Here is a 27,250-nt window from a genome sequence, read left to right on the forward strand (position 1 = left end):
CCTCCCCTTCCATGTAACAGATCGCTATCTCTCTCGCCAAGTATCCCTCAAACCTCTTTAATGCCTTTCATTTGCATCTGACATTTTTGTGACCTCTCATTTTCTCCCTTTCATTTATCAACAACGTTCGTCCGTGAACACGTGAAATGGAAAGCTGCCTGTACTGCACAGGTGACACCTCATGCCTGATTATCCCAAACACATGGATTGTCACAGCCATGGGAACTTTGCTGACAAGCAGACACAGCCTGGATTTTACGTTCACCTTCATGATTCGATTGAACCAAAAAACCTCACATAGCATTGCAAAGAGATGTGTTCGTTCAGTTTGAGCCTACATGTTTGTCCAGTATTTAAGTAACCTACACCTGTTAAACCCCCAAACACGAAGCTTAGTTTCTTAGTTCCTAACATGCTATGATTTTATAGCATCACCAATGCCAAGGTAACAAGAAAGTCTGAGCTAGCACGTTCTGATAATACACACTGCATTGACTTACACTGCTCCCAAGGAAACCGAGTTAGCTTCTCATTTCTAGGTCATTCTTCATCATCTTGCATTCCCTCCTCCCCAGAGGACGCAGGTAAACAGTGCATCCAAGTGCAGCTCCACACCTGCCTACTGCCACAAGCTCTGGTACCACTCCTCCAGAGGAAAGCCCCTTGACGTGCATCTGAGCTGTCACACAGAAGGAGCACAATTTCAGCCCCACTAGCTCTTTGGGTTGTGGAATAGCAGAAGTGCTGCTGCAGGAAGCAAGGCAAAGACCAACAGCAACACCACCATCCATCAATACATAAGCACTGAACTCCAGCTGATCAGATGGGGTGCAAAAGGAACAGAGGGCTCTGAAACTCATGGCACGCAGCGAGCAGTGGCACTCAAGCACTCAGGTTTCTTAGGTCCTGTGCTCAGGTGATGACCTGTCCTGAATAAAACCGTGACAAGAAGCTACTAGAATTCTACACCAAGCCAAAGAACATCTGTAGGAATGCCGAGACAATTATTAACACTGAGGACACAAGAACTCTGAAAATACATGGAAAAAAATACCCAAACAGACATCTGAAAAACAGATGCGTTACTTGGGATTCAGGAGCATTCAATCGAGTTCAATACCTCCACAACCCAGACTATTTTGACAAATCATTTCCACTGCTTTACCTTTTACAGAATTGATCACTACAATAAAAAGAAGAAAACATTTTATTAATGTAATATAGGAGAAATTTAGAAAAACATACATAGAACTCCCTCAATAAGGAAACATACAATATCAAAATATGCCAGAGTTAGTATATCAAAACAGTCAATTTCTCTCTAATAAGAGTTTCAAGTAATGCAATCAAAAGAATTTGGCTAAAAAGTAATGTGTATATTCTGAGATGCTTTCTGGAATAGTCCTCTAAGAAATTAAAGGAAAGCAGCAGTAGATCTGTTGTACTACAGACACATTTAGTAAATATATTAAGTATATTTATGTAATATAACTGCCCTGCACATTCATCGCTTTACGTATCCTCCATGTGGCAGTTGTCTCTTCGACTCTACGTGACCCTGCCCAAAAAGGGACACAGAAGGAAACAAACATAACATCACTGAAAACGAAGACCTAAGCCAAGGAGATGGAGCTCGTCGGGAAGCCCAATTAACGTAAAGCAGAGAACTCAGCACTCTAAACTACACTCTTTGTTTTTCAGAGAAGGCAGCTTTGTCTTCTCTGCTTCAGGCTGTCAGGTTCTTATTTGCTAGTTATAAACAAGTGCTTTCAGCTGAGTAGCATGAAGTTAACAGGGCCACTGAGAGCACTTTCAGCCTGTACTATTAGAACACCAGCACACATTATTAGGCTCATTTTTGAATTACTTCAGGTAGCCCCAAATTTTGTGTTTTGTTACAAAACCTACCTAAGGAAATATCATCCTTCAGTTAAAAAAAAAAATGAAACCTTGCTTTAACAGGTAAATTCCAAGCAAATAAAACCTCTCATTTCATTCATTCATCACACTATTTGCATCTTTCCCCATAAATTATCAGATTATAGTACATAATTTACAGTTAAGAGGAAAATACCTTAAACTTTCATGAAATAGTGTTTGAAAATCCAGTAATTGAGTTATCTCACGTACAGCTTGCTGGGCTGCTTGGTCTGTACCCATATTATACCTAATGGAGAATGAAATTATGTTCTAGTAGAACTATCGCGTTTAAAAACGAACGTTGCTCTACAAACCATGACATTCCAGTCCTACACTTCAGCCTACAGTTATCAGTATCACAAAGAATTCATTAGAGGTCTCTTGGGCAGGGCACAAAGGTTAGTGTTTTGATGGAAAACCCAACATTTAAGTCTTATAAAAAAAGCAAAAGACACTACATCTTAAAATTTACTTAAACAAAGCCTATAACTTGGCCAGCCAAGTTACAGCACATACCTAAATACCTTCCATCTAGCTCTGCAGCTGACTTGCTAAGCATGTTGTAATAGTCACAATCAGCTCCAGTTACAAACAAAATACCCACTCTTTTGATTAAGAGTCATACAGCTACAATACTTACCCAAGCTCATTTGAACACCGTTTATTTTCAACCATACCGTGAGAGTTCAAGTTAGAGGATAGAGTTTCTGGGAACAGGACTTGTTTTAAGAGGAGGTCAATCAGACATACAATTATTTAACTACCATGTCATCATTTTGACAGTCAGCTTGTAGGCCAACTTTAAAGTATGTTCTACATCTTTTATGAATCTATTGAAAGGAGTGTCAGACCTGAGACTTAGTAGCTCTACTTTACTGCTTTGGAAGAAAACATTTTGGCTTTGTAAGCTGTTTCATACATGGGGTCACTTTCAAGAATTCCAATTACAGCCATAATATCAACACAATATAAAACTCACAAAGGTTATCACTACCATAATCACAGCACTCCTACAAGCTGCAGCAGCCTTCAAGAGCAATGGCACTAAGCATGTCAGCAAACAAGTCCCTGTCTCATTTGAATGATCTGTAGTAAAGCAGCTTGGACATCTTCATCCATGTGACCCTAGAGCAAGCAAACACTTGGTTACAAAGAAAAATAAACAAGCCTCATAAAACATCAATTATACACAGACAACATTAGGAGGGCCTTCAAAATTGCTCATTAGTCACAACTCGTTGTATTTCCACCACTCTGGACAACTCTGAAATCCTTTAAGAATCCTGATACAGTTTTCTCACGAGAGAAAGAACAGTCTGCCCAACACAGCAGCATATCATATGAAAATATGTTTGGGCAAAAAAATATATATATATAGTTCTTGTTCTCTGGATGCCACAGCTTGCTCTTGTAGCAGTCCTACTTTTATGTGTTTATGTATTGCGGCTTCAGATACTGAAATTAGTTGCTCAGTTCTTTGTTCAGTGAGAAGCACTCAACAGCCCTGCATTCAATTTTCCAGCTTTAACGTGACTTCCTCCAGCAATTACCTGGGATAATGCAGAATACATCCACATCACCCAACACCATCACCTCAGAGCAGGTAGGGGTACATATAGTCACATTGGAGACAAATGCTAAGAGGGCAGCACCATAAGACTGCCGTGGTACTGTTTTTCTTTTCCTGGATCGTTCAATTCTAAACTAAACTCTGAACATGACAACAAACTTGAAATTAGCATCGTTTACTTAAGATCTTCCAATATGACAGCCAGAAATAGCTTCAGAATCTATAAATTCAGATGGCACAACAAAACTTCTGCACTTGGGGCTATCATACCTGTACAGCACTAAGAAGATGTGTCCGATAAACTGAGACTACCTCTTGATGCTGCCTTTTAGCATCCTGTAAAAAGGAAGACAAGAAGAGATGAAGTCAAATTAACATCTATTCTTATCTAATTCCAAGTTTGTGGATTTGGTTCTGTGCACTAGTTGATAAATACTAGTCAAAGCAAAATTTCAAGGTTAAATTTAGCTATATGCATTCCATTAATCAAGAAAGGAGAGTCAATTTTTCACCTTACATTCTAGTTCTGTACAGATTTACTGATACCTAACTTTGCTCACACAGCTTTAGCTGTCAGCTTCATTAAGCCATAGAAGGCACTGACATGCATGTGTGTGTACAAAAAAAAAATCACAGCACTTACTGTGAAGTGCTCCCCTTTACTGTTAGCTCTTAATGATAAGCAACACACTTCTCAATGTGTGCAGACAAAGGAACACAAAGTTTACCAAATCCATTAATAAAGGACCACCTCACTTCCTTTTAGAGTGAGAAAACACATGGTTGGTCTTTTTCCTACAAAATACTAATGTGGAACTTGCACGTGAGCATGAACTACAGCTGTATATTTCTTGTTTCATCTGGAAGTGTTCTTAACACTGCAACTCTTGAGCACAGAAGCAAGCAGACAGGTTTACAGACAGAAGCAATCTGTCAGAGAAAGAAGAAAAGCATACTTATGAATACCCCTACTTCTCCACAAAGCCTGAGCTCACAATCAGCCCCAGTGTTCTACTGACCATACACGCATTTCCTTCTATACAGAATCACCACAAGCAATGTTATTGCATTTCAGACAACACCTTGCATAATTACTTACAGCTAGCTGTTGTTGCAGTGTTTTTACTTGGTTCTGGAGCATTTCTACCTGCTGGTTCTGCCTCTTCGCAGGAATCCCACTGGTGTACGTAAGCTGAGACAAGCCATTAAGAGCTTGTTTTAATCGTTCCACATCATTAAGCAGCTCTGTTATCTTTAAAAGAAGCACAAACTCATTTAAGGAGGCCTCACTTCCTGAAAAAGTGGCACACTAACTTATTTTTTCCCCAATAACAATACATGAAACCAAGGCAAGAATACTTTCTGTATTTAAAAGATAGCTATAAACACTCTCAGGTGACCAATAACCAATGGAAGAATGAGTTCATACACCAAGAGCATGGAATGCAGGACGGAAGTTATAGAGCTTACCACCTCATCAGTACCCAAAACCAATGAGGAATTAGAAAAACTGAGCATAACATCACAGAAACCTAGGCCTTCTGCTCATGGGTTTGGGTCAGCCCTGGGTACCAACGCCCAGCACACAAAGCCACTCTTGGACGGCCAAGCAGCTACATCTGACAGAGCTCACTGCTACTGGCACTGAAGAGGCTTGGCCCATTAAGTACCTGACAGCCTACCTTGTTATCCTTGGCTTCCACCTGCTTTGCAGACTCCTGTATTCTTTTCTGCAAGTCAATAATTGTAGTCAGTGATTTATCACACCTCTCTTTCTGGTCCTTAATCTCTTGCTCAATACTGCAGCTCCGTAACTGGAGCAGTTCCTTTTCATCTTGCAAAGAGCGCTCGCTCTTCTTTGCTTGCAAGGCCTCCTCGCATGCCTCCTCATACTTCTTATTTACACTGGACAAGTTTTCAGCCATGGTATTAATTTGGGCCTCCAGAGCACTTTTCATGGAGTTGTACTCTGATAAGTCAACCACTTCTTTGCTCTCCAGGTCTGTCAGAGCTTGCTGATTACGCTGAATCTCAGCCTGCAACTTCAAGATTTCCTCACTTTTAACTTGGCTTTCTCCTTCCTTCTCTTTCAAACTGTTTTTGGTTGCTAGGATTTCTTGTTCCAGCATTTCTTTCATTTGCGTATACTCTACCAAAGGTACCGAAGACTTCTTCAGATCCAGCAATTCCTGCTGCAGTTCTCCTACTCTCAGTGTCTCTTTATCGTAACATTCCTTCTTAGTTCTGAGAGCCTCCTTTAGATCCTCTATAGTGTGCCCAAGAGCGCTCCTCAACACATCAATCTGCTCCACAGACAGATGCTGACTGCCCACAGGAGCCTGCACAGCTACACCCTGCTTGGCGCTCTCCTTCAGCTCATCTTTCTCATCTTTTTTGCCTGTATATTTCTGCAGCATCTCTCTCAATTGCTTGTTCAGCTCCTCCATTTTGCTTGCAAACATCTTTTCCATTTCATGGCATTTCTCAGCAAGGACATAGTTTTGCTGCAAGTCATTCTGAATGGACACGATGCCTTTTTTGAGCTTTCCATTCTCCTCCTTGCACTTCCTTCTTTCCTCCTCACTTTCTTCGCACTTCCGCATCTGTTCCTGCAACTGTGCTTTCAATTCCTTCACCGTGGCTTCAAAGCTTTGCTCTCTGTCTTCAAAGGAGGCAACTGGGGCATATTTTGACTTAATGCATTCTTGAATTGTGTCGAGTTCCTTCTTCTGGGCTTCAATTTCTCCGTGTAACTGCAAAATCTCTTCTTGACTCCTCTTATACTCAGCAGTAATTGCAGCATTGTTTTCCTGAAGCTCTCGCACGCTGTTATTCAAAGCAGTCACTTTAGCATCATGCTCTTTTAAACTCACACATTGGGTTTGTAATTGGTTCTGTAGAAGTTTCACCTTATCCTTCAAAGCCCCATTTTCTTTATCTACTCTCATAAACTCTTGCTTTCTCTCTTCGTTCTTTTCCTTCAGATCTGACAACTCCTTATTACTCTTTTCTAGTGCATTATTCAAGGCAGTTTTAATCTCTTCATGCGTTGCAGCCAAAACGTACTGATCCTTCACTGACTCTCTTATGGCCGTGTTTTCAGAGACAAGTTTGCACATTTTTTCTTGCTCATCATCGTATTTTCTCTGAAGCTCGGCAAGCTGCTTTTCAAGCTCAATGCCATTAGATTTTAAAGCTTCCATTTCTTCCTTGTGTTGCTCCGGAGACAGGTACACAGCCTGCAAGTGGCTCACCTGCTCACTTAAGCTGTTCTTCTCTGCCAGCAAACGCTCAGCTTCTGCTTGGCTTTCATTGTATTTCCTTGTTATTTCCAAAAGCTTTTTGGTCAGATCACCAACAGTCACATCACTTGTTTTTTTCAGTTCTTCGTGAATTTTCAAAGGCACGTTCTGGCTTTTAATTTCAGTTTTTAATACCTGGAGTTGTTGCTTCAGCATCTTGTTATCAGTCTGAAATCTTTCCAGTTCCTTCTGCAGAGTCTGATTCTTCTGTGACAACTCCGAAATTCTTCCCTCCAGCTCCTCATGTTTTTGCTCAAAGCCACTCCTCATTTGCTCATGATCCTCTGGCTTTACGTGCTGAGCAAGTTTAGCCTTCTGACTATCACATTCCCTTTTTAAAGCCCAGATCTCTGCCTGCAGCTTTTCAGACTCTCCCTCAATCTCTGCTAACTTCCTTGCTTTCTCATTCACTTCATTTGACAGCGAGCTCTTCATGTTTTCAAATTTCTCTGAAGTTACAGAGCGTGCTAACTTTGCTGCTGTTTCTTTGAGCTGCCCTTCTAACTCCATGACACTTCTTTCCCTTTTATCTCGCTCCATCTCCAACTTCACAAGTTCCTTCTGCAACCTTTTATTTTCTTCCACCAGCCTTCCTTCATCTCTCTTAAATTCTGCCACTAGCAATTCGTTCTGCTTAATCTGGTTCCTCAGCTTACCCACTTCAGCAGAGGCTCCTTCATACTTTGTTTTCATTTCTTTCAACTGATCCTTCAGCTCCTCTGTTAGCTTACTGTTTCCTGAAGCAGCTTCATTAGTCAGGTGATCTTTCAGAGCAAGAAAGTGGGTCTGCATTTGCTTAACTTTGCCTTCTGACTCAAACATCCTCTTCTGCACATCTTTTAAAGCATCTTCCAATTGTTTTATCTGTCCATCAGATTCTTCCTTGGTTCTTTCGCACTCTGATGCCAAAGCTTTACATTCAGATACCTTGTGAGACAGTTCTCTCTGCAATTTGCTTATTTCTTCTTTTGCTGCACCATAGCAAGTCCTCACATTGTCAAGTTCTTTCTTTAACGTTTCTCTTTCTGAGTTGGGTGACTGGTGAGGCAGGGACAGCTCCAGGGGTCTCAGCATAGACCTAGACTGAAGATAAATTGGCATGAAAGTGGATGCATGCTTACAAGTTTGACAAGTTTTATCCACATGCATTGCTATATTCATAACAACATTAAATCTATGCTAATGAGCATAACATTTTCTGAGTTTTTTTGTAGTGTTTTTTAAGAAATACACTGATCCGTACTTGCTCATATTATGTCTGATTATACTTCTAGTTAGTTTACAAGTCAGACCCCACTGATGTTAAAATGAACGTACTGCACCTGTGTTCTATCTTCCATCATTACTCACATTTAATCATATCTGCTCAAAGATATTCAAATTTACTATAAGTGTCCCTGCTTTCAAGCATGTGAAAATATTGGTCAAAGGCATTGGAACAGACTGAGTACACCATGATTAACAGGACCTTCTCTCCACAGTGACTGAAGAGAACAGTCACTTTATTTACTGTCCAATAAAGAATACAAAAAAGGTTATCATAAAGTAAGCAGCTTTGCTGTTTTGCTAGGTTTTCTCCCATACCAACCTTCACTTTGCTGCCAGCCATTATGGCTATTCCATAGCACTGACGTGGTCACGTTCCAAGCACTTACTACTTTCAGGTCACTTCCAGACCTGATCAGCTTAAAGCCACTTAATTCTGGCTTGGGATAAGGTTTGAATTTTGTTAGGTTTTTTTTTTTTCTTTCTTGGTCAATTTGTGAAGGTAGCTAGCTATCAGCAAACAAAATCAGCAGGAAATTATTATTCAGCTGGCAGGAAAATAGGCTAAATTTTAACTGAATTTTAATCAGGAAAAAGGTTAAGGAGATGAAGAACAACTGCACTGTGCACTATGACTGCTGCCCCAGGCTTCTGTTGGACTCCTTTTTAAGAGTGCCCATTACAGAGCATTCAGCACTGATGCCTTTGCAGCATTTACAGCTATGTCACATACACAACCCTAGAGGGCACCAACAGTTAAAAACACGGCAAGGCTAGTATTACAGAAACAGTTTAATATGTGCACATTTATAAGAGTATTTTGCTTTCCTAAGAATAATCATCTCTGAATTCTAGTAGTAAAATATGTATTACCTGTGATTCCACAGCAAACACTTGACCTTGCTTAAGTAAATCTTCTTTTCCTAGATATTCAAAGCAAATAGCATTTAGTTGAGAAACAGTTACACAAATCCCAACAACTATGTTTTCCCATCCTAATTTTATTCTTTTTAATGGGACAGTGCTATGTTGCAGGTTGGTGTTTAAGTATCTGGTATTAAAACAACACCCCTTAAATTAAGTAAGGCAGGAAGCCTGGACAAACTCCTACAGAGGGAAGACACCCCTGCCAGCCCAGGCTGACTGCTGTTTTGCAAGAGAGCCATGAAGGCTGCCTTGAATTACCTGTGAAAAGAATATAACAGGGAAAAGTATCCCTTTGCACTCCAGATAAACCTTCCAGGCAGCCAAACAGCTCTTTCTGCGGTTCACAACAGATTCAGTGATATTTTAAGCTAAGCAAATGCAAGACAGGACTGCAACCAAGTTGGACGTGAAAGATTCCAGTTTCTGGAAATTGAATCATTTTTAACAGAAGTGTAATTTGAGGTACTGTGCTTAAAGTTACTTCAAATTTCCCTGTGTTGAAGCCCTCGTGATGACCATGGATGCCTCGTCCAGCAGGAGGAATGCACGGACAGGCAAGAATTTGTGGTGTTTAAGATAAGAAGAACAGAAGGACTCTCTTGAAGCAGAGATCTCGCTTAGTTTATTTTTCACATCATTAGCAGACATCCCAGATTTCACAAAACAGTCACAGGTGAGTCTTATCAATGTGTTCAAGCACCCAGCTATCTGTATTATGAGGTAGGAAGTGTGGACAGACACGTTTGTCTATAGCAAGGACAAAAAAGAGGAAAAGCAAAGCTGTTCTTTAACACTGCACGGCAAGCTTTAGGAGTTAAATACAACACTTACTGTTACTGAAGTTACTTCCAGATCCCACCAAGTCAACCTACAAGCAAACAACAGAAAATATAAAAAAAAAATAAAAGCTGAAAGTTCACAGTGAGTTTTTAAATCACATTTAAGCTAGAGATTAAAAGGCAGAAAACTAAGTGAGATAAAACTCAAGACTTTCAATAAGTAAAAAGATTAAGTATTGACGATAGTAAATACCCATTGTTGTATGGCATTTCAAATCAGTTAACATACTTCATAATATTTGAGTTTAGCTTTCAGAGCTTCAATAGTCCTTAAGCTTTCTTCCTGCTGTTTTTCCTTCGTAGTCAGGATTTTCTTCAACTCATCTTTCTGGAAGAGAACAGAAAGTGCCAAATAGCCAAAGCCACAAGGATGGCCAGATTCATAAGATCAGCAGCTTTTAAAAGTGGTTAAAAGAGAACTTCAACCAAAAATCAGTACTGAGAGAACACCTAAATTCTCTGAGCTAAAATTCTTCTACAAAACTACATCTCTACAAGAACAGCCTCGAAGTAGTCAAGGAGATAGGTACTAAAATCACATGCAGTAGTTTCTTTAATGCAGTGCAAATAAATGAAAGTCACTACTTCAACAGATGCTTATAAAACTAAGACTGCTTTTAAGGTGAAATAGCAATTACATTTATTTGTAGCAATACAAATACCATACAGCTCTATGAACTGAATACGTATCAGTAGATACTTCATTCGACATTTATACATAGCTTTCCTTTCCTCCATAGCTTTAAATACCACCTCTTAAATTCAGTAGCCATCTCCCCTATTTCATAGCTCTATTACACTGTAAGGTGATATATCATACCTCATTTTCAAGATCATCTGCAAACATTTGTTCCTGCAAAAATAACAGAAAATCCCCCCACAAATCATTTTTCAATACTGTTTTTAAGGGGCTTATACACTGTACATTAGTTGATGAGTCTACCCCAGCTTCTAATCCTACATGCTCCCAATACACTGCCCACCTCACATTTGCCTTCTAACCTCTAGCAAGAGAAGAACAAGTAAGAATGTTGACAGAACACTGTCTCTTGACACGTGTACTAGGAGAATGGAATACTTTTTGTTATATGTCACTGAAGCAGAAGACTAGAGCTTCTCAGTAAAAAGTTGTTGGTTTTAGAACACGAATATGAAGAGGCAGAACGGTTTCTTAGGGATTTTTTGGAGGGGCAGAGGAGGAGAGTTGGGTATTGTTTGTTTTGAGGGGGAACAGCAGGGCTACTTTGGGTTTCTTTTTGTAAGAAACAGAACTTAGAATTCAGATAATGAACCAAAACTGAAAATCCTTTTTCCCCTCCACTTTTTTCCAACTGAGAGTTTGTTGGGCTTTTTTTTTTCCTGTTTCCACTTTGAGTAACTGATGGAAAATAAGCAATGGCTCTGATAAGTACCAACGCACAACAGCTACATTTAAATGGCAAGTAAAGTTTACTTTCTGAATTACAATAGACAGGAATGCCTCATGGTTCCTATTACATTATGAAATATAGCTATAAATGCTATTGCTCAACTTTATGAGGAGCAGTTAACAAAGGTGTAGCATCTCCTCACATTTTGAATGACTACAGACTGAAGGTCTTTGCAGCACAAGAAAGTGAGAACAACACCTACAGAAGCAATTTGCAGTAACTCGGTGAAGACCTCAGTTTTACCTCAGTTAACTGCAGCTGAAGCCCACTGATTCTATCCAGCAACATCCTTTGCTCCTCTTGCACTTCTCTCATTCGATCCTTCAAATCTTGATTTTCTAACTCCAATTCCTAAAAAAAAACCAAACAAAACACAGAATAAATACACCACACTCGCACAGGGAAAACTAATGAGTTTGTACCAAGAATTTTAAGTCATTAATAACATCAAGCCTTGCTTAAAAAGCCTCAATGATTTTGCTGCCTTACTTTCACTCTGCCTCATTCTGAAGTTAACATAAGCACAACTTTCAGGGTCTCCAAGCTTTCTGTCCCTAGATAACTCTTTCTCATGTACAGACAGGCTTCAAAAGTACAAGCAGAATAAGATTGTATTCAATGCTGAAAGCACTCAAGCAGCTGTCTATTAACATGTAACAATAATTAGTATTAAAACAGTTCCTGAAACCCAATGTATGTATTGAAAGGGCCTCAGTGGCACGAAACACAGCAAATTGAACGGACTTCTGTAACAGCAACCACAAGAATCACCCCAGCGATGCACAGAGATTCAGTGCATGGAAATGACAGGTCTTCAATCAGCCCAGTGCTTACATCCAAACAAAGCCTGTTTGACCCACTGTTAGATAATCACCTTCTTAATAGTGGAAACTACTTTAGCTGCAAACAGAAGCGCTGCATTTAGAGATTCTTATCCTTTGTAATAAAAAGGATTTCAAAACAAAAACCTCAGCATCTCAGTGGGTTGCTCCCCATAGCTTAAAGTGCTATTTACCTTTTCATAAACTGTAATGACATAATAGGAAGATGAGAAAATTAATACCAGTTAATAGAGCAATTATGATGCAAGTTACTTTTAGAAAGACAAGCATACAACTCGAGAATGTTAAAGCATCTTCCTGTTTTGTGACCCTATGATCTTACTGTAGGTGAAAGTAATAAGCACCGAAAGTTAAGAGATGGGAAAGGGCAAGTCTCATCTCGTGTCTTAAAAGTACTTAATACAAAAAAAATCCTTGCAAAGGTTTACAGCTTATCTGCATAATAGTCACTTCACACACTCATGCAATTAAGTTTTAAGTAAACAGCAATATACGTATGATCTTCCTAAAAGGAACTGCTAGTACTTAAAGTCACATCTTGTCTTTAATCCCTGGCTCATTATACATATGGGAATACATAAGTCAGAAACCCTTCTTGTTTACCTGAGCATTATGTTCCTTCTGATACAGCTTGACATTCACCTCTTCCTGTGCATGCAGCCGATTCCACTTTTGTGACATATTGTTCATCTGTTACAACAACATTAAAGCATTAATTGATATTCCTGGTGCATTCTGCCAACATTTATCCAGGTTCCATTTCAACATCCAAGGGGGATGGGGGTGGGGAGGAAGCAATACTACTGTGCACATTTGCACATCAAGTGTTTTTTAAAACAGAAATACACACACCACATAATTAGAGTTGAAAACAAGTTGATTTCATTCCCCCTGATCACATACCTTTTTAAAAACATTAGGTGTCCCCAAGCTACTTGAGGGAACAACAGGCTTGAAGGCGTTATCCCAGTGAGACAAAAACCTGCTCCTCATTCAGCAATAGTTCACTTTCAGCCCCAGACAACAAGAAATTTACTGGAAATTAACACAGACCCCAAGCCAGGCCCAAACATCCCAAAATCATTCTGGGCTTCACCCCACAGGGCAGGAAAGTGAAAGAATAAGTGTTACAGAAGAGTGAAACTTCACTAACACTATGCATCCTCCCACACCTCCTCATAAGGCAGCCCTAGGAGATAACACAGTAAGCCTCACCTTTTGTTCAGGCTGCCCTCTTTTCATGGTATCTCTTGCTAGAAAAACAACACAAAAGAGGAATTTAAAGAAAAACTCATTTCATTCAGATTCACACAAAGCATGCTTTGCAAACCCACTTCACCTTCTTAGGAGGACGCTTCAAGAAACAGTTCCCCTCTCCCCAGATTCAGTTAAAAAAATAAAGAAAGCATTTCACAAATATAAGTTACTTTATAAATAATGCTCAAGAACAGCTATGATCAGTACTGCAAGACCAGTTCAGTAGTACTAATACCCCATACCTCATCACAGCCTGCATTAGCTTTAAAGGCTTTACTACAGACAAACGAACAAGAAAACAAAACCCCTCTCCTCTCCACCCTCCCATGCAGGCTGATTATCAGCTTTTTGTTTAAAGAACTGCAGCTGTCCTCTGAAGGATACGTTCAAAAGACAGCACTGAGAGTGCACACAACCCAAATGAAAGAGTAGCAGCAAGCAGTAGCAGCCACGTCCATACCTTTGCTGGAATCCTCAACGGCAGCTTTTATTAAAGCCAAAATGTCAATATTGTCACCAATTCTGGCATAGTAAGCACAGTCATGACCAAGGCCATCAACCAAACTAACATCCGCACCATTTTTGAGCAAAACTTCTACCGCGTCCTTGCAGCCATATTCACAGCCCAACATTAGGGCCGTCCTGGGGATGGGGAGAAAGATGGCATTCAGAAACTCTGGGATCTCATGCTTCCAGAGGAGCACTCAAAGAAATCACCTCACGCTTATGCCTAATCATGGAAAGCTGAGTGAAGGAATCTTTCACTTATCAAGAGAGGAAACTAAACATTAAAAAGTCATTTAGTAGACAAATATTTGTAAAAAGCAGGACACTGACAGCAGTACTTTCACAAAACCCAGCGCCAACTGACTGCCTTGAGAGCACCACCCCGCTACTTGGAAAACTCTTGTGATTTTTGGCTTACTCTGTTTACATACAAACATCACTAGACACAACAAACACAAGAGGAAGTTCAGACAGTTCTGACAAGTGCTTGGGAACCCTGGCAAGGCCTCCCAAACAAACGTTTGCCAGCTTCAGAACATGCAATGCAAGCACCCGCGCTCTGTCTCTCACCAGACACCAACACCACTATCCACCAGGAAGATGTCCTCCAAGAAATATCCAGCAAAAGCAGCAGCTAGTTACATGCTCCCTCCTGCCTCTCCTCCACAGATATAGAAAGGAACATCTCAGGGCCTTCCAGTCCCTCAGAAGCTCCAGTGGGACTCAAGTACTTGAAAAAAGTACTGCTTTCATCATGATATGCTTTACACATCAGTCCCAAAGGGTATAAGTTGCAACACTAGACAGAAACTCTTAAAGCAACCAGTTGCCCTTTCTCTGCTGGCCAAATGCAATTCTTTCCACTTAAGTCTATCTAGATGCATTTTAAATGCAAGAATAACCAATAAGAAAAGTCAAGTTTGTTTGCATTATTGAATTGGCACATAATTTCTGGACTAAGTCCCAGGTCAGAGGGTTGTGGTTTTTTTGTTTTGGTTGAGGTGTTTTTTTTTGTTGTTGTTTTTTTGTTGTTCCCCGCCCTCTATTTAACATTCATTCTGCAGCCTGAAAGCTAATGGAGAACTTTCTACCTTTGGATGGTCAGCAGGCAGTCTGAGAACACTCCACACGCTTTACCTGTTCTGTTTGTCCCTGGCATTGACGTCTGCTCCTCTGTCTATAAGAAGCTGGCAAACTGTGGGACGACACATCTGAGTGGCCAGCACCAGTGGTGTCCTGCCATCCTGAAGAGGGAAGAAAGGAATGGGAAAGGATGTAGAGAAAGCACATACAAGAATACAGCAGGGCTTGTACAGGACAGAGGTATTAGCAACAACTTACTCCATCTTTTGCATTCACTGAAGCCCCATGGTCACACAGGAGTTGTATGCTAGAGGAACAGTCTGACATAGCTTGCAAGAGAAGAACGAAGAGCAGGTTATACTGCTGAAGTATTCATGAAACCCCAAATACTTCTTTGGGTGCATCACTGCTTCACAACACTGCTTAGTGGTACTTGTTTTAGACAGTATTAGTCAATTCACAGGCATCAGAAGAGGTTGTAGATCTAAACATTTCTGCTAAGTCTTTTAACAGGTTTGCTACTACTGAGGCAAAGTGTCATTACAGCATAAAGCAGTTAAGTTTAAAAGAGAGAATTAGGCATATCTGAGAACCATGCCATTATTAAATTCAGATTTCATACTGCTGTTAGGAGAAAAAGCAAGATCTTTTACCTGCATCATGAAGAGCTGTTCTTCCTTGAAGATCCACATTCTCTGTTGGACAGTTATACTGTTAAAATAAATACCTTGTGTTATTAACTACTATTCAGATTGCATTTAGAACACTTGAAAGGTTTTGAGGTTTTAACTAAAGCAGCACAGAACCAATGAAGATAAGATGTACCTTTGCAGTTTCCAGGCACACTGACATACAGGAAAAGAGCAGCTATGGGTACATGCACTTCAGTGCTTTGAGCACACACTGTTGAAAAGTTCTAGAAGTAATTTAAGACTGCACAAAGCAATCACACAGTCCAGCACGGAGTTTTCACAGACTTTCAAATGTTTGTTCACCACAGCTAAGAACCTCCGTGCTATCTGTCATTGCTTCTCTGCTGCCAGTGTCACTGATAGCTCTGTCACTCTACACAAAAGGTACAATTAGGTCTGCATGCAAACATGCATCAAGTAAACCAAAGGTGCGTTCAAAGCTCATTAAAGATTTCAAATTAAAATAAATGAAGAAAAACATCACACCCCAAAACAATCCGCATGCAATACTGTTTCATTAAGGAAAGACTGCTGGACATAACTGCCCATCTTTCAAAGCAAAAGTTTCTCTTGTGCAGACCTTTCAGCATCACTGTTCCTAAAAGCAAACTGACTCAGAAAAGCAGCACCGATCTTCAGAAGGTGCTCAAGTTCACTTTCTTTGAAAGGTAGGAACTTTGAACTTTTGTGAAGAGGTGAAAGGATGCTAATTACCTTCACTTCCACACTTCCAGCCATTCCTGTTACTTCATACCAAGAGATTTTCTCCATGACTGTCAGGTTTGGTTTTTAAACCAGGAAAAGCAGATTATCTTAAAAATTCAGTCCGCTATATGTAAGAGCACCTTCCCCTACCAAAAGAATAAAAGCCAAAACAACGGACAAGTTCTATTTTTCAGTACCTGCAACAGCTTCTGCAGACATAAAGCATGTCCATACTTGGCAGCTAGGTGCAATGCGTTTCTACCTAGAAAACACCAACATCACTTCAGGATCTATTATGAACGTGCATTTAGAAACACCATCCACAAATTCAACATGCTTATGCTGTTTCTCAGAAAGCCTATTACTTATCACATAACATTAATCCACAGGAAATTCACTTGCTTGTAACTGAAGTCATTAGGACAGTTTATTTCATCTGAACTAAAACCGCTGTCTTCTGCCCACATAATTCCATGTGCCTCATTGCTGGTCATCACGCCTCAGATGTACAGAAACACAAAGTTGTGTGTGTGCCTTTAAACTGCTGGGCTTGTTTCAGGTCAAGCAACAGTTCAGATCATCACCCATATCATTTTATTTAATGGTTTGGGGTTTTTTTGGCAACTCTGACAGTGCTAAAACTAAGTCATCTCTTTTGAATACTTCAGTACTTGCTAAACAGTGGATTTTTTTTTACATTATTTAATTTTAGAGAAATTGCAACCAACAATTCATAACGAAACTTGCAGTGTTTTGAGATAAATTATCCATATAAGAGTGTTTTTTAAAAAAAATCTGTTATGTGAGCCAAAGACAAGTTCTGCTGCACATCAGGAGCACTCATGGACGTGTATGGCAGCGCATGACCAATTTTCTCTTGGTTCAGCCACAGTTTTCCTTTTTTTAAACTTATTTTCCTTTTGCCAACCACATGCAGCACCACAGGAAGGAGGGAGACCTACCCTGCAGCTCAGTTTAATCCCACTCCAAAGCAAACATGAAGCTGAGAACTTCAGCAAGTTGCACTTGAGCATCTGAGGAAGCATACCTGCAGCATCAGTGGCTGTGATATCAACTCCGTGAATAAGGATGGTGTTCAAGCAGTCCAGATTTCCCTTTGATGCTACAACATGGAATCTAAATAGAAAAGCCATGCTTAAGTGCGACTGTTTTATTCACAAAAGAGTAATATTAACCAAGAAAGCCAAAGCAAATAATTGCATACTAATTTATGCTAAAATGCATGCTTCAAGCCCATCCTTGCTGCTAGAAATTTATATCCCCATGATCACCCTCAGTTCAGATTTCTGTTCAAGGTGGTTTCCTCCTTTTCTCCACGCTCCATTTCTCCCACTGCAGCACAGAAGCCACATAACCCTCTTTGTTCAATTCCTCATTAAAAGCTTGTGTAAAGCTAGTTTAGATGAGGCAAGAAACTAACACAGCATGTTGCATACACATATATTTACAAGAGTTTCCAAAGCAGCAGTAAGACGTGGGAATGGAGCGACTTCCCCTAGCTTCCCCATCACCAGAGCACTGGAAGTTACTTACGCAGACCTCCCTTCCACATCCAGCTTAGTGGGACTGACTCCTTTCTTGGCAAGGATCGATGAAACCTTTTCCACATCGCCCCTCTCAGCTGCTTTCATTAACCTGTCATCATACTTGTTCCAGTCTGTGTTCAGCTGTACAAAAGAGAGCATTAGAAAAGCAAGTGAGCTTGTGGTACAGCACTGATCAGCTAAAGCTGCTCCAGCAAAACACTGAAGCTCATTACAGGGGGGAGGGATTAAAAAAAGACAGATATTTTTGCTTACAAATCAAAGTCATATCTGTTAAATTGTTTGGTTATTTATGCACAATACCAGAGCGCTTCAATCAGGCTGTCAGCATTGAACACACTGCTCGGGGACAGCCTGGTTAACTCGCTCTGATCCTCAAAGGAGAATTTTCGGGTGTAAAACTACTCATCCTGCTGAGTTCCACCTAGAAGGTCTAAGACTAAAGTTACACACACCAGTTCCTTATAAATTTAAAGGAAAACTCAACATTTCCAGACAGTTTCATTACCACCAGGTCTAACTCTATCTCCCCTGGAGCAGAGGCCGGTCAGCCGTGGGACTCACAGCACAGTCCTTCCTTAACTGTCTCAAGAACATTCCTCCTAATGCCCCACTATTACATCTTAACCTTCCCCCCTCCCCCCCCCCGACCCCTTTCATCTCAAGAGCTGCCTCCTGGCCTCACACCCTTTGGGGAAGGGGCATCGGTTCTCTCCCAGGGCAGTCAGTTCACCCAGCTGCAGAAAAACCTGGGGGGGTTTCTTGTTCATCTTCATTGTCAAACGCTCACGTTGTGATAGTCTAAATAAAGCAGTCAACTGTCCCATCTCTCTGTTAAGCATCTGTCCGTGCCCCAGAGCTTACAAGCTAAGACACAACAGGAACAGATAAGCCAGGAATGGCAAGCAACAGAGCCAAAGGCACTGCAGCTAACCACTTCCAATGTAAGTGGCCATCTTCAGCATAAGCTTCTCACTATTCACAAAATACGATTCCATAAGGAAGCAGGCAGATAAAATACAGATGCTGCAATTCTTCCCCCCTTCTATCAGCCCTTTTCTAGTCAAGGTAGAGCAGAGGACAACGTAAGGACATATGTTTTGTGGGACATTTGAATGCAACAATTACAAAACATGTAATCAACAGCAGACTTGAGCTTTTGTGAACTCAGCAGTCAGCAACACGAGAAATATGAACTAAATTTAGCCCTTTCCAAACTAAGCGCACATTTATCAAAACCAGCTGAGCTCTACAGATTTACTGACAGTCATACTGCTTTCATAACAAGAAGGACGATGATAGAACACGAGGAATGAAGGCAGGGACCCTGCTGTTACCCCACCAGCTCACTCACTCTGCTCTTCCTCCAAGCACTATTCCAGCCTCCCTCCATGTCCCCTGCCAGGCAGGGAACCCCCAACACGAGCACACTGTATAGGCACAGAGATGCACTGATTCAACCCACTGCATTTGGTCATTCTTAAAAATAGCCCTCAGCTCACTCCGAGCTGTCCCAAAGGGCTCTCCAGTTTTAACACCAAACAGACGTGCCAATGATATGCAAAAGGACGGAGCTTCTCCGGGCTGCTCAGGATTGTTCACAGATCTGCAGTTCAGCTGAGCAGGAGATGAACGTTTATGAGCTGTGCGAGAAGAAAATTCAAGGTCTACAGCTGCAAACTGCCTGCAGATACTAAAGCTAAGCAGAGTGGAAGGAAAGCACAGGTCAGTCACAAACAGAGCACTGCACAAATGCAGGCAGTCATCCCTCACTTATTCCTCATTTACCTCCGATTCAGAACTGTAGGCAACATCCGACCCAGAGCACCACACCTGCCCTACCCATTGCCAGCACGGCCCTTCTGAGACATCTCATGATCTGCAGAAAGCTCTGTGACAGAGTGAAGGCCAGCATTGCTCCAGGGCCCCCCGGGGCTGGAAGAGCCCTGGTCAGCCACATGGGCCACCAGGGCCAGCAAGCACAGGCCCACCTCACAGCCAGGCAGGCTCTGCTGGCTGGAAGAGATGAAGGAAGTTCAGAAACGAACACCAATTGCCACCACTGCACAACTGCAGAATGAGTCACACGATGGCATTACAATTGTAATTATCTTTATTTCCCATTCCCATAACATGATCGTGGTAATCACAGAGTCTCAGCAATGACTTGCTGAAAGTGATATGCAGTAATAGAAACAGACAGCTCTCAAAGTCACACCCACAGGTGTTTCAACAAAGTGCAGCACCATTGTCAATCAATTAAAACATTCATTAGTTACAAGCCAAGCCAGCCTAGCATAATCAGCCCCCACCTGGGGCACACCACTGGTCACAGTAAGAGCTGCAGGACTGCCAGTGGGGAGAGCAGGATTCCTCCGAAGCCCAACAGAGGTTCTCTGCTACCAGCTCCCTTCTGTGCAAGTGATGTTTTAGCTGTAAATACCCCAGAAGCTGCACATCAAGCTCTGCCCCCTCCAAATTCTTTGAAGTACAACACGTTTCACATCCTTAAAGTGATCACATAGTGCAATACTTGCACCCACGTTTAGACTTTGAGCTTCAGACCTGCAGTGTATACCCACCAGCACAAACTCAATCAGATACACAGACAACCCATTACTATAATACCTTGTTATTATTGTGTTAGTAGAAGCTACGCCAGCTTCCTATGATGCACTAACTCAGCTATCACCACCTGAGCAGTTCACATTCACTGAACCCCCACAGGAAGAGCTCCTAAAGACGAACAGAACTCGTTAACTAACAAGGAGTTACAGAATTCAAGCTTCTACATTTCTGCAGCTGTAAGGTGCTGCCACTGATAGGAAATTTAGGATACCTACTGTGTCTTTAGCTGCACAAGAAAACCAACAAGTCATCCTAGAAGGCACAGCTTCTCACTGCCAGAAGCGCCCGGCGTGCCCCGCATCCAGCCACGAGCAGCTGCAGCTCACCAAGCACCAAGCCGAGCGGGTCCAAAGGGGCTCTCACACACAGATCCTCCCCCCCACCCCAAGCTCATTTTGCTCCATCCTTCGCTTAGCTGGGATCCCCGGGCACGTTCGCTGCATCTTCAGGATCCTCCTCAGCCTTCATCCCTGCGGGCCGACCGCAGCTCTGTGCCGCAATGCTGCGGTGCCGCACAGCCCGCAGCCGACTGCCCGGGGATGGCTCGCGTGTAAATACTGCCCGGCCCGGAGCGTCTTGTCAACAGCACGCAGACAGTCAGCAGCCCAGATCTATTTTCTGATAGCAGAGCAATGGAGAGCAATAGCTATTAATACATTCCCTGCGTGCTCGTGCCGTGAGTAATGTCTTTGGGGTTTCATGCTCACCGAGCAGACAAGCACGCACCGAGCTGCGCTACCACGTCCTGTTCCGCAGACACAAACACTCGCTTTAAAATAACAAACACATTAGTCAAATTAACTGTCGGCTGACATTAATGAAGGTCATGCTTCTCACCACTAATAACACACAAGGACTGAAATACCAGCAGGAGTCATTTTTTCCCATTCCACCGCAGCGCAGAGCCAAAACCAGCCCCGCCATCAGACTTGAGACAACTCCGACTGCAGAGCAGATGGAATGCGGGATCCTATTTTGACAGAAATTCAACCCATTTGAAATTAGAAAACACACATGCCTCTGCTTCAAAAAGATGCCTCTTTCCACAGTGATGGAAGCCATTCTGAGCAGAAGCGGGTTTCAGCTTACTGCTGCTGCCAGTCTGTCTCCCAGCGCCTTAAACGAGAGGAGTCGTGGAGGCTGTCAAAACATTCAATAGACAGCATCGTGATTAACAGCAGGGAAGCTGGAAGTCTCCTTCCACGAGCTTTGCATTTAAGCAGAGATCTCCTGAGTGCTGTATTTAGAGGGCTGGGTCACCATTACAGGCAGAGAGCTGTTTAGTCTGCAGGGGAGACAAACATGATGCAGGGCAAGAAAAACCACAAACACACAGCATACCCCCTGTAGGGCACTTGGAAGTAACTTAAAATGGCTTTTCTCAGAAGAGCCACCTATCACGGGCAAATCACACCTACTCCTATTTGCACCACCCACCCTTCCCCAGTCATTTTTCAGCTGCTCAGTGCTATCTGCTGGGAGCAGCACTGCCTCACAGCACTGCCGTGCTCCAGAGGACATTCCAAGGCATCTCTGCAATTAGCATTCATGTGACAAAACCACTCCAAGGACATTCAGTGCCTATGGGAACGACCACATCATCACAAGTTATCTCCTGAGCAGAACCAAGTCTGTCTCCTCAAGCTAAAAGTGGCATTCTGGAAAGAAAATAAATACGTTTTACAAGTGACAGCAACAGCAAGAATACCTACACGACTGGACCCAGTTTGGTGAGAACCCACACAGAGGACTGTGCCCCCCAGCTCAGCCCCCTTGTACAGGTCTACCCAAATCCAACCAGCCACCAGGTTTCTCTGCTCTGTGTCAGCCTGCCTGCCTGGTGCTGCTCCCTGTGACTGGCGAGGCCGTCCTGCAGCCTTCACACTGAAGATCTTCCCCAGGCAGCCTTGCCCATAGGATGCAGGATTGCTGAACCATGCCCAGCTCTGGGCAGCACGGCTGGCGAGGCTCCAGGAAGTGCAGCCCAGCCTCAGACTTGCACCAGCACAGCTCCTCTCCCAGGCAGCTCCATCTCAGAGAGCTCAAAAGGTGGGAAATAACAAAGACCTGAGTGTGCAGTGATTGTGTCAGAGACTGCAAGCCATACCCCACGCCACACAAGAACTGAACCAGCACAGATGACTTTTCCTAGCCTTCAGTCAACAATTTCAGCTTCTTAGGCTAGGGAGATTCTAATTATTTACCTAATAATTTTCAATTAACTTCCCTATTACCTAGTTCTTCACAGCGTGCAAACAAGCTTTTAGCATCCTCAACACCATCCAGGAAGGAATTGTACAACTTCACAGCACACAGCACGAACCACCACCTACTGTCCTCCCTGGACCTGAAGCCCTATCTTAGAGATAACATCACAGATGAGAAGCAAAGCTGCATTCCCTCAGGAAGCTACAGCCCGTCCTGCAGATCTCTCCAGGCCATCACACAGCACCGCTGCAACCTGCAGCGCTCAGCACAGCAGCCAGACCCTCACTGCTCCACACTGAGAAGCTCAGAAGCAAGATCCATAGCACTCTGTAAGGTTACGACCTTCAGAAACGAGCACGTTCATCACCCCATCATTACAATTAAGTATCTGAAGATGAGAAAGCAGTGAGAGCCCAGACAGCACCACCAGAGGGATTTGCAGTCAGGCACTCAGAACCCAGAGCAGCAGCTCGCTCCTCTGCACCCAGACAGATGTCCTGCCCTTAGCAGGGGAAAGGCACACAGCTGCTGGCAAAGGAAACCCTGGGGTATTGTCAGCAGATCAGCTAAGAAAATATTTGTATGCTGCTGACAACCAGCAAAGCAATTAGCAAAGTTCATATTTAAAACTTGCTGACGGATAGTGACCTCATCCAGGTATTCCTGTCCCAGCAGGGGGATTGGATTAGATGACCTTCCCAGGTCCCTTCCGATTCCTGACATTCTGTGATACAGATTCTATTACAATTAATCAATTCATCTATTTTCACTCTCCTGAGTGAATTCAGCAGCCCAGCAGTACACTCACAAGAGCTCCCACGTCAGCAAAAAGCCCGCAGAAGATTTCTGGTCACCAATGTGAGCACGATGTCATACATCTCCACTTGAGAGAAGCGAAGCAAGACCTTCCCCACTGCAGCTTTTTGGCAGAGAACCTTCCTTTCTATACCAGCTGCCGTTGTGTTATCATCTTGCACTTCAGTCAATCAAACGAAGATGTGATATAACAGCTGTTCAGTGCCACCCACACATCCTGAAATGCCACCCCTTACTACATTTTGAGCACAGGTACAGTTCTTGTTGGCCAGCGTGACAAAACAGCTCTGAAGTCCAAAAGGATGCTCTTGAAAAGTTACCAACAACAGATGCAGTGCTACTTTTCCTCCTGCTTGTGCATGGCAGCATATTATTGCTCACAATAAAGCTGAACAACAGCACAAGGAACAGCAGCACTGCTCAGGAAGCTCCTCTTGGGCTGGGAAGGGCTCTTCCCAGGTCTGCTCAGAGCCGCACAGCACAGCCAGCAAACAGCTCCGTCCCGCCGCCCTGCAGCTCGCTTCAGGAATAACAGCTGTAATTCAGAGCAGTCCTTAAAGCTTCCAGCCTGAAAGCTGCCATAAACCTATGAAAGTGAACACAGCTTCTCGTCACCACCGAGCGAGGCTGATAATCCTATTAATGAAAACAATAAAGGAGGCACATCCTCCCCTAATGCCATTAGCATGCGACTTAAGCACGCGGCACAGGTGGAGGAGCAGAGCTCAGGCAGCACGCTGCCATCAGCGCTTCCTGCAAGCTGTCACCACACGTGGGTGCTCCTGGATGACCTCTAGGGAAAGACACAAAGATGATACGTTTATGGAAATAGTTACAGATCCAAAAGCACGGCTGTCGATGTCTGAGAAGGCCATTAGAAATAAGAACTCTCGTCAAAGAGGGAAAGAGAGTCACTGCCTTTAGGGCCGCCTGTCACAAGGCGGTCACCTCCCAGCACAGGCCTTCCTGCAGGGAAAGGAAGACCCTGGCTGATAACAGAGCTTCCCGAGCTGCGTGTGCGTCACAGAGCACAGCCAGCAGCTCCTGCATTTCACTCTGCCCATTGCAGGGGTCAGAGTACAGCTGTGATTAAATCCAACATGTGAACAGACACACCCTGGGATTTCATACGGCACCAACCGGCGGCTGCTTTTGAAGCAGTGTGATTTATGTAAAAGCTGCAGGGGCTGTTTGTAGCCTCAGCAGTCCAACCTACCCCTCAGCTCTGCCAGAACCGACCACCAGCTGCCACTCCCCTGCAGGACGGATTCCCCCCCACCTAATGCCATCCACATCCCCAGCCTTGGCCTGATCCACGCTGCCCAGAGGATGCCACAGACACAGGGCTGGGGAGAGGGCTCAAGTGGAAGCCGCAGCACTTTGTATTTTGTAAGCATATCCCGCTTATCAGCGTCTGTATGTATTCACTTAAACGCGTTTCGGGGTCCAAAGCTGAAGGAGCAAGGTGTAGCATTTAGTCTACGTAAAGGAAAAACAGAGCAGCCTGAGCACAGGGGCCTCACCCAGCCCAGCAGGTCCCCCCACGCAGCACACTGTTACCACCTTGCTCACCCCGACGTCTCCAGCTACAGAAAAACCACTGAATGCTACCTGTGGGTGAGGCTCAGTCTGAGCAGTGACCAAACCCAAGGGCAGACCTAAAGCTGCTCCATTTGTGCACTGCTCTCAGAGTGCTCCTGTGAAGAGTTTTTATTGCTGTTTGCATGACTTGCTTCAATAACGGCACCCCAGGATTAACACAAGTCTACCAAAACATTACAGCAAAACAAGCAGTAACCACCTAAAAACTTCACATTCCTAATCCTATTCTGGAGTTGGCATAACCCACCAATACCAAGTTATCAGGCATCAAGCAAACACACGAGCCCTCTAGCTGGATGTACAACTCGTCCTCTCAATAAGGGCTCTGAGGCTGCATCAAACACCACTGCCACAGTGAGGGATGTGCATTAACAGCACTGCCAGCTTCTCTTCTCCCTGAGATCCCCGGGGTACGGCAAAGCCCAGCAGCAGCACACAAACTGCAGTGGAAGTGCTGAACTCTGCACACAGCTCCAAAGGACGATCAGACTGCTGGAAAAAACAGCAAAATAAAGGAATAAGATCTCAGTTCTATTTTTAAATGCTGTCTCCTTGAAATCTCACTGCCAATGACACGTAACCTAAGTGCACGTTATTGATGAGCCACCCCCGGCCTCCCAGCCCCGAGGTACAGCCCAGGCAACAGCAGAACTGGCCTGACCTACCGTGCACTCTGGAAAAAGGCCAGAGCTCCTACAGCTGCACTTCACAACAAAAGCTGCTGGGTACCTTCCATAGCAAGGCTGGGGCCTGCCTTCTGTGCCCGCACCAAACAGCACTGCACCCTTTACGGCAAGGAGAGCATCACACTGCAAAGCCAACGGAGCTGGGGAGCCCACAGCTCAGGGGCTGCAACACAGCTCTGCCCATGGGAGGAAGAGGCATTTCCCTTTCAAATAGGAGAGACCAAAACGCAGCTGCCATTGGAGCACGCAGGAACCCCCCGGACTTCCAGCTTTTAAAACGTTCTCTAATTGCTACATTCCAAAATAATAAAGCCTTGATAAATGCTCCCTTCTGAAGCTGCCTGAAAATTACAACGCACCTGCACAGGGCTGCACTGCAGGGCTGGCTGAACCACAGACTGCTGCTCCTGACTCTCCTCGTGTTTCTTCACAGCAACCACAAGCATCACACAAACAAGCACATGATTCCATTTAACTGCATGCAAATGAAGCACACTTTTTTTTTCCCAAGGAATGCACACAGCAGCACGAGCCTTCATAAAGCTTCTCGGAACCCAAACATCCTCTAAGGGATAATCACATTCGGGCTAGGATTTGACATTCAAACGTTACAGAGCTGATTCCTGGCAGTGGCGCCTGAGGACAGCACTGTGCTGGGATGTACACAGAAGGGCTGAGTAACCCGGCTCCACCAACAGCAGCGGCACAGGGATCAAATGCTGAGCAGGCATTGCCACGGGCACAGCCAGCAAGGGCTTCGTCTTTGCACAGGGCAGAGCTGTGACCAAATGCCATCAAGGTCTTGTTTGTCCTCAGAGCGATGTGTGCCACAGCAGCAGGGGGTCTTCTCCCATTAGGGAGCTGAACCCAAGCAGAGCAAAGGGCCCATCCTCACACAGAGGAAGCCATCCATTAATTCAGCAGAACGTGGCAGCATCCACAGGCAGGAAAGCACTCACACAGCTGTCCTAACTACAGAAGTTGGTCAGGTACTGATTTAATAACCAGAGACCGTCACGCCAGGATGAGAGCTCAGATGCCTACCTTGGCTTTTTCCATAATGGTTTCCACTAATTACACACGACATTCAGGGCTTAATATAACTTAAATAACCTTAACATTACTTTTCCCAAAGGAGAAAAAGCTGGCAGAAGTTTTAGCGTGGATTTCCATCTGCTCATTCTCATCACTTGAGGTGCTCCGGGCAGCACTGCCAATAACTGAAGCGTGTGCATTCCTCACATGGGCTGCCCCGATGCCTCACCCTCCGACACCCAGAGCCTGGAGGAGCTGCAGCCCTGCCCAAACGCACCAGGACTCCCACCATGCACCATAAGCAGCCATCCAACCTCACTAAGCAGCCCTGACCCTCCCCACCCCCCACCCAGAGCTCATCACAAAGCAG

The 27,250-nt window shown here is 43.6% G+C and overlaps 1 protein-coding gene across 1 annotated transcript in view; it reads right to left on the reverse strand.

Annotated features, from left to right (window-relative positions):
* Positions 1-1,191: 1,191 nt before the first annotated feature.
* Positions 1,192-27,250, reverse strand: part of UACA (uveal autoantigen with coiled-coil domains and ankyrin repeats) — a 28,598-nt gene continuing 2,539 nt past the window's right edge. Inside the window, exons 2-19 of the mRNA XM_015292200.4 lie at positions 17,895-18,028; positions 17,389-17,477; positions 16,538-16,602; positions 15,597-15,654; positions 15,202-15,272; positions 14,998-15,104; positions 13,814-13,995; positions 13,312-13,349; positions 12,700-12,786; positions 11,498-11,605; positions 10,645-10,677; positions 10,054-10,152; positions 9,817-9,853; positions 8,932-8,981; positions 5,173-7,875; positions 4,590-4,742; positions 3,761-3,826; positions 1,192-3,045 (exon numbers count right to left, since the gene is read on the reverse strand). Coding sequence (XP_015147686.2) covers positions 2,974-3,045; positions 3,761-3,826; positions 4,590-4,742; positions 5,173-7,875; positions 8,932-8,981; positions 9,817-9,853; positions 10,054-10,152; positions 10,645-10,677; positions 11,498-11,605; positions 12,700-12,786; positions 13,312-13,349; positions 13,814-13,995; positions 14,998-15,104; positions 15,202-15,272; positions 15,597-15,654; positions 16,538-16,602; positions 17,389-17,477; positions 17,895-18,028 — 4,152 coding nt within the window. The 3' untranslated portion in view covers positions 1,192-2,973. The remainder of the gene's footprint in view (positions 3,046-3,760; positions 3,827-4,589; positions 4,743-5,172; positions 7,876-8,931; positions 8,982-9,816; positions 9,854-10,053; positions 10,153-10,644; positions 10,678-11,497; positions 11,606-12,699; positions 12,787-13,311; positions 13,350-13,813; positions 13,996-14,997; positions 15,105-15,201; positions 15,273-15,596; positions 15,655-16,537; positions 16,603-17,388; positions 17,478-17,894; positions 18,029-27,250) is intronic.

The sequence above is a fragment of the Gallus gallus genome, chromosome 10 (assembly GCF_016699485.2).
Source record: "Gallus gallus isolate bGalGal1 chromosome 10, bGalGal1.mat.broiler.GRCg7b, whole genome shotgun sequence".
In the NCBI taxonomy this organism is placed as follows: Eukaryota; Metazoa; Chordata; class Aves; order Galliformes; family Phasianidae; genus Gallus; species Gallus gallus.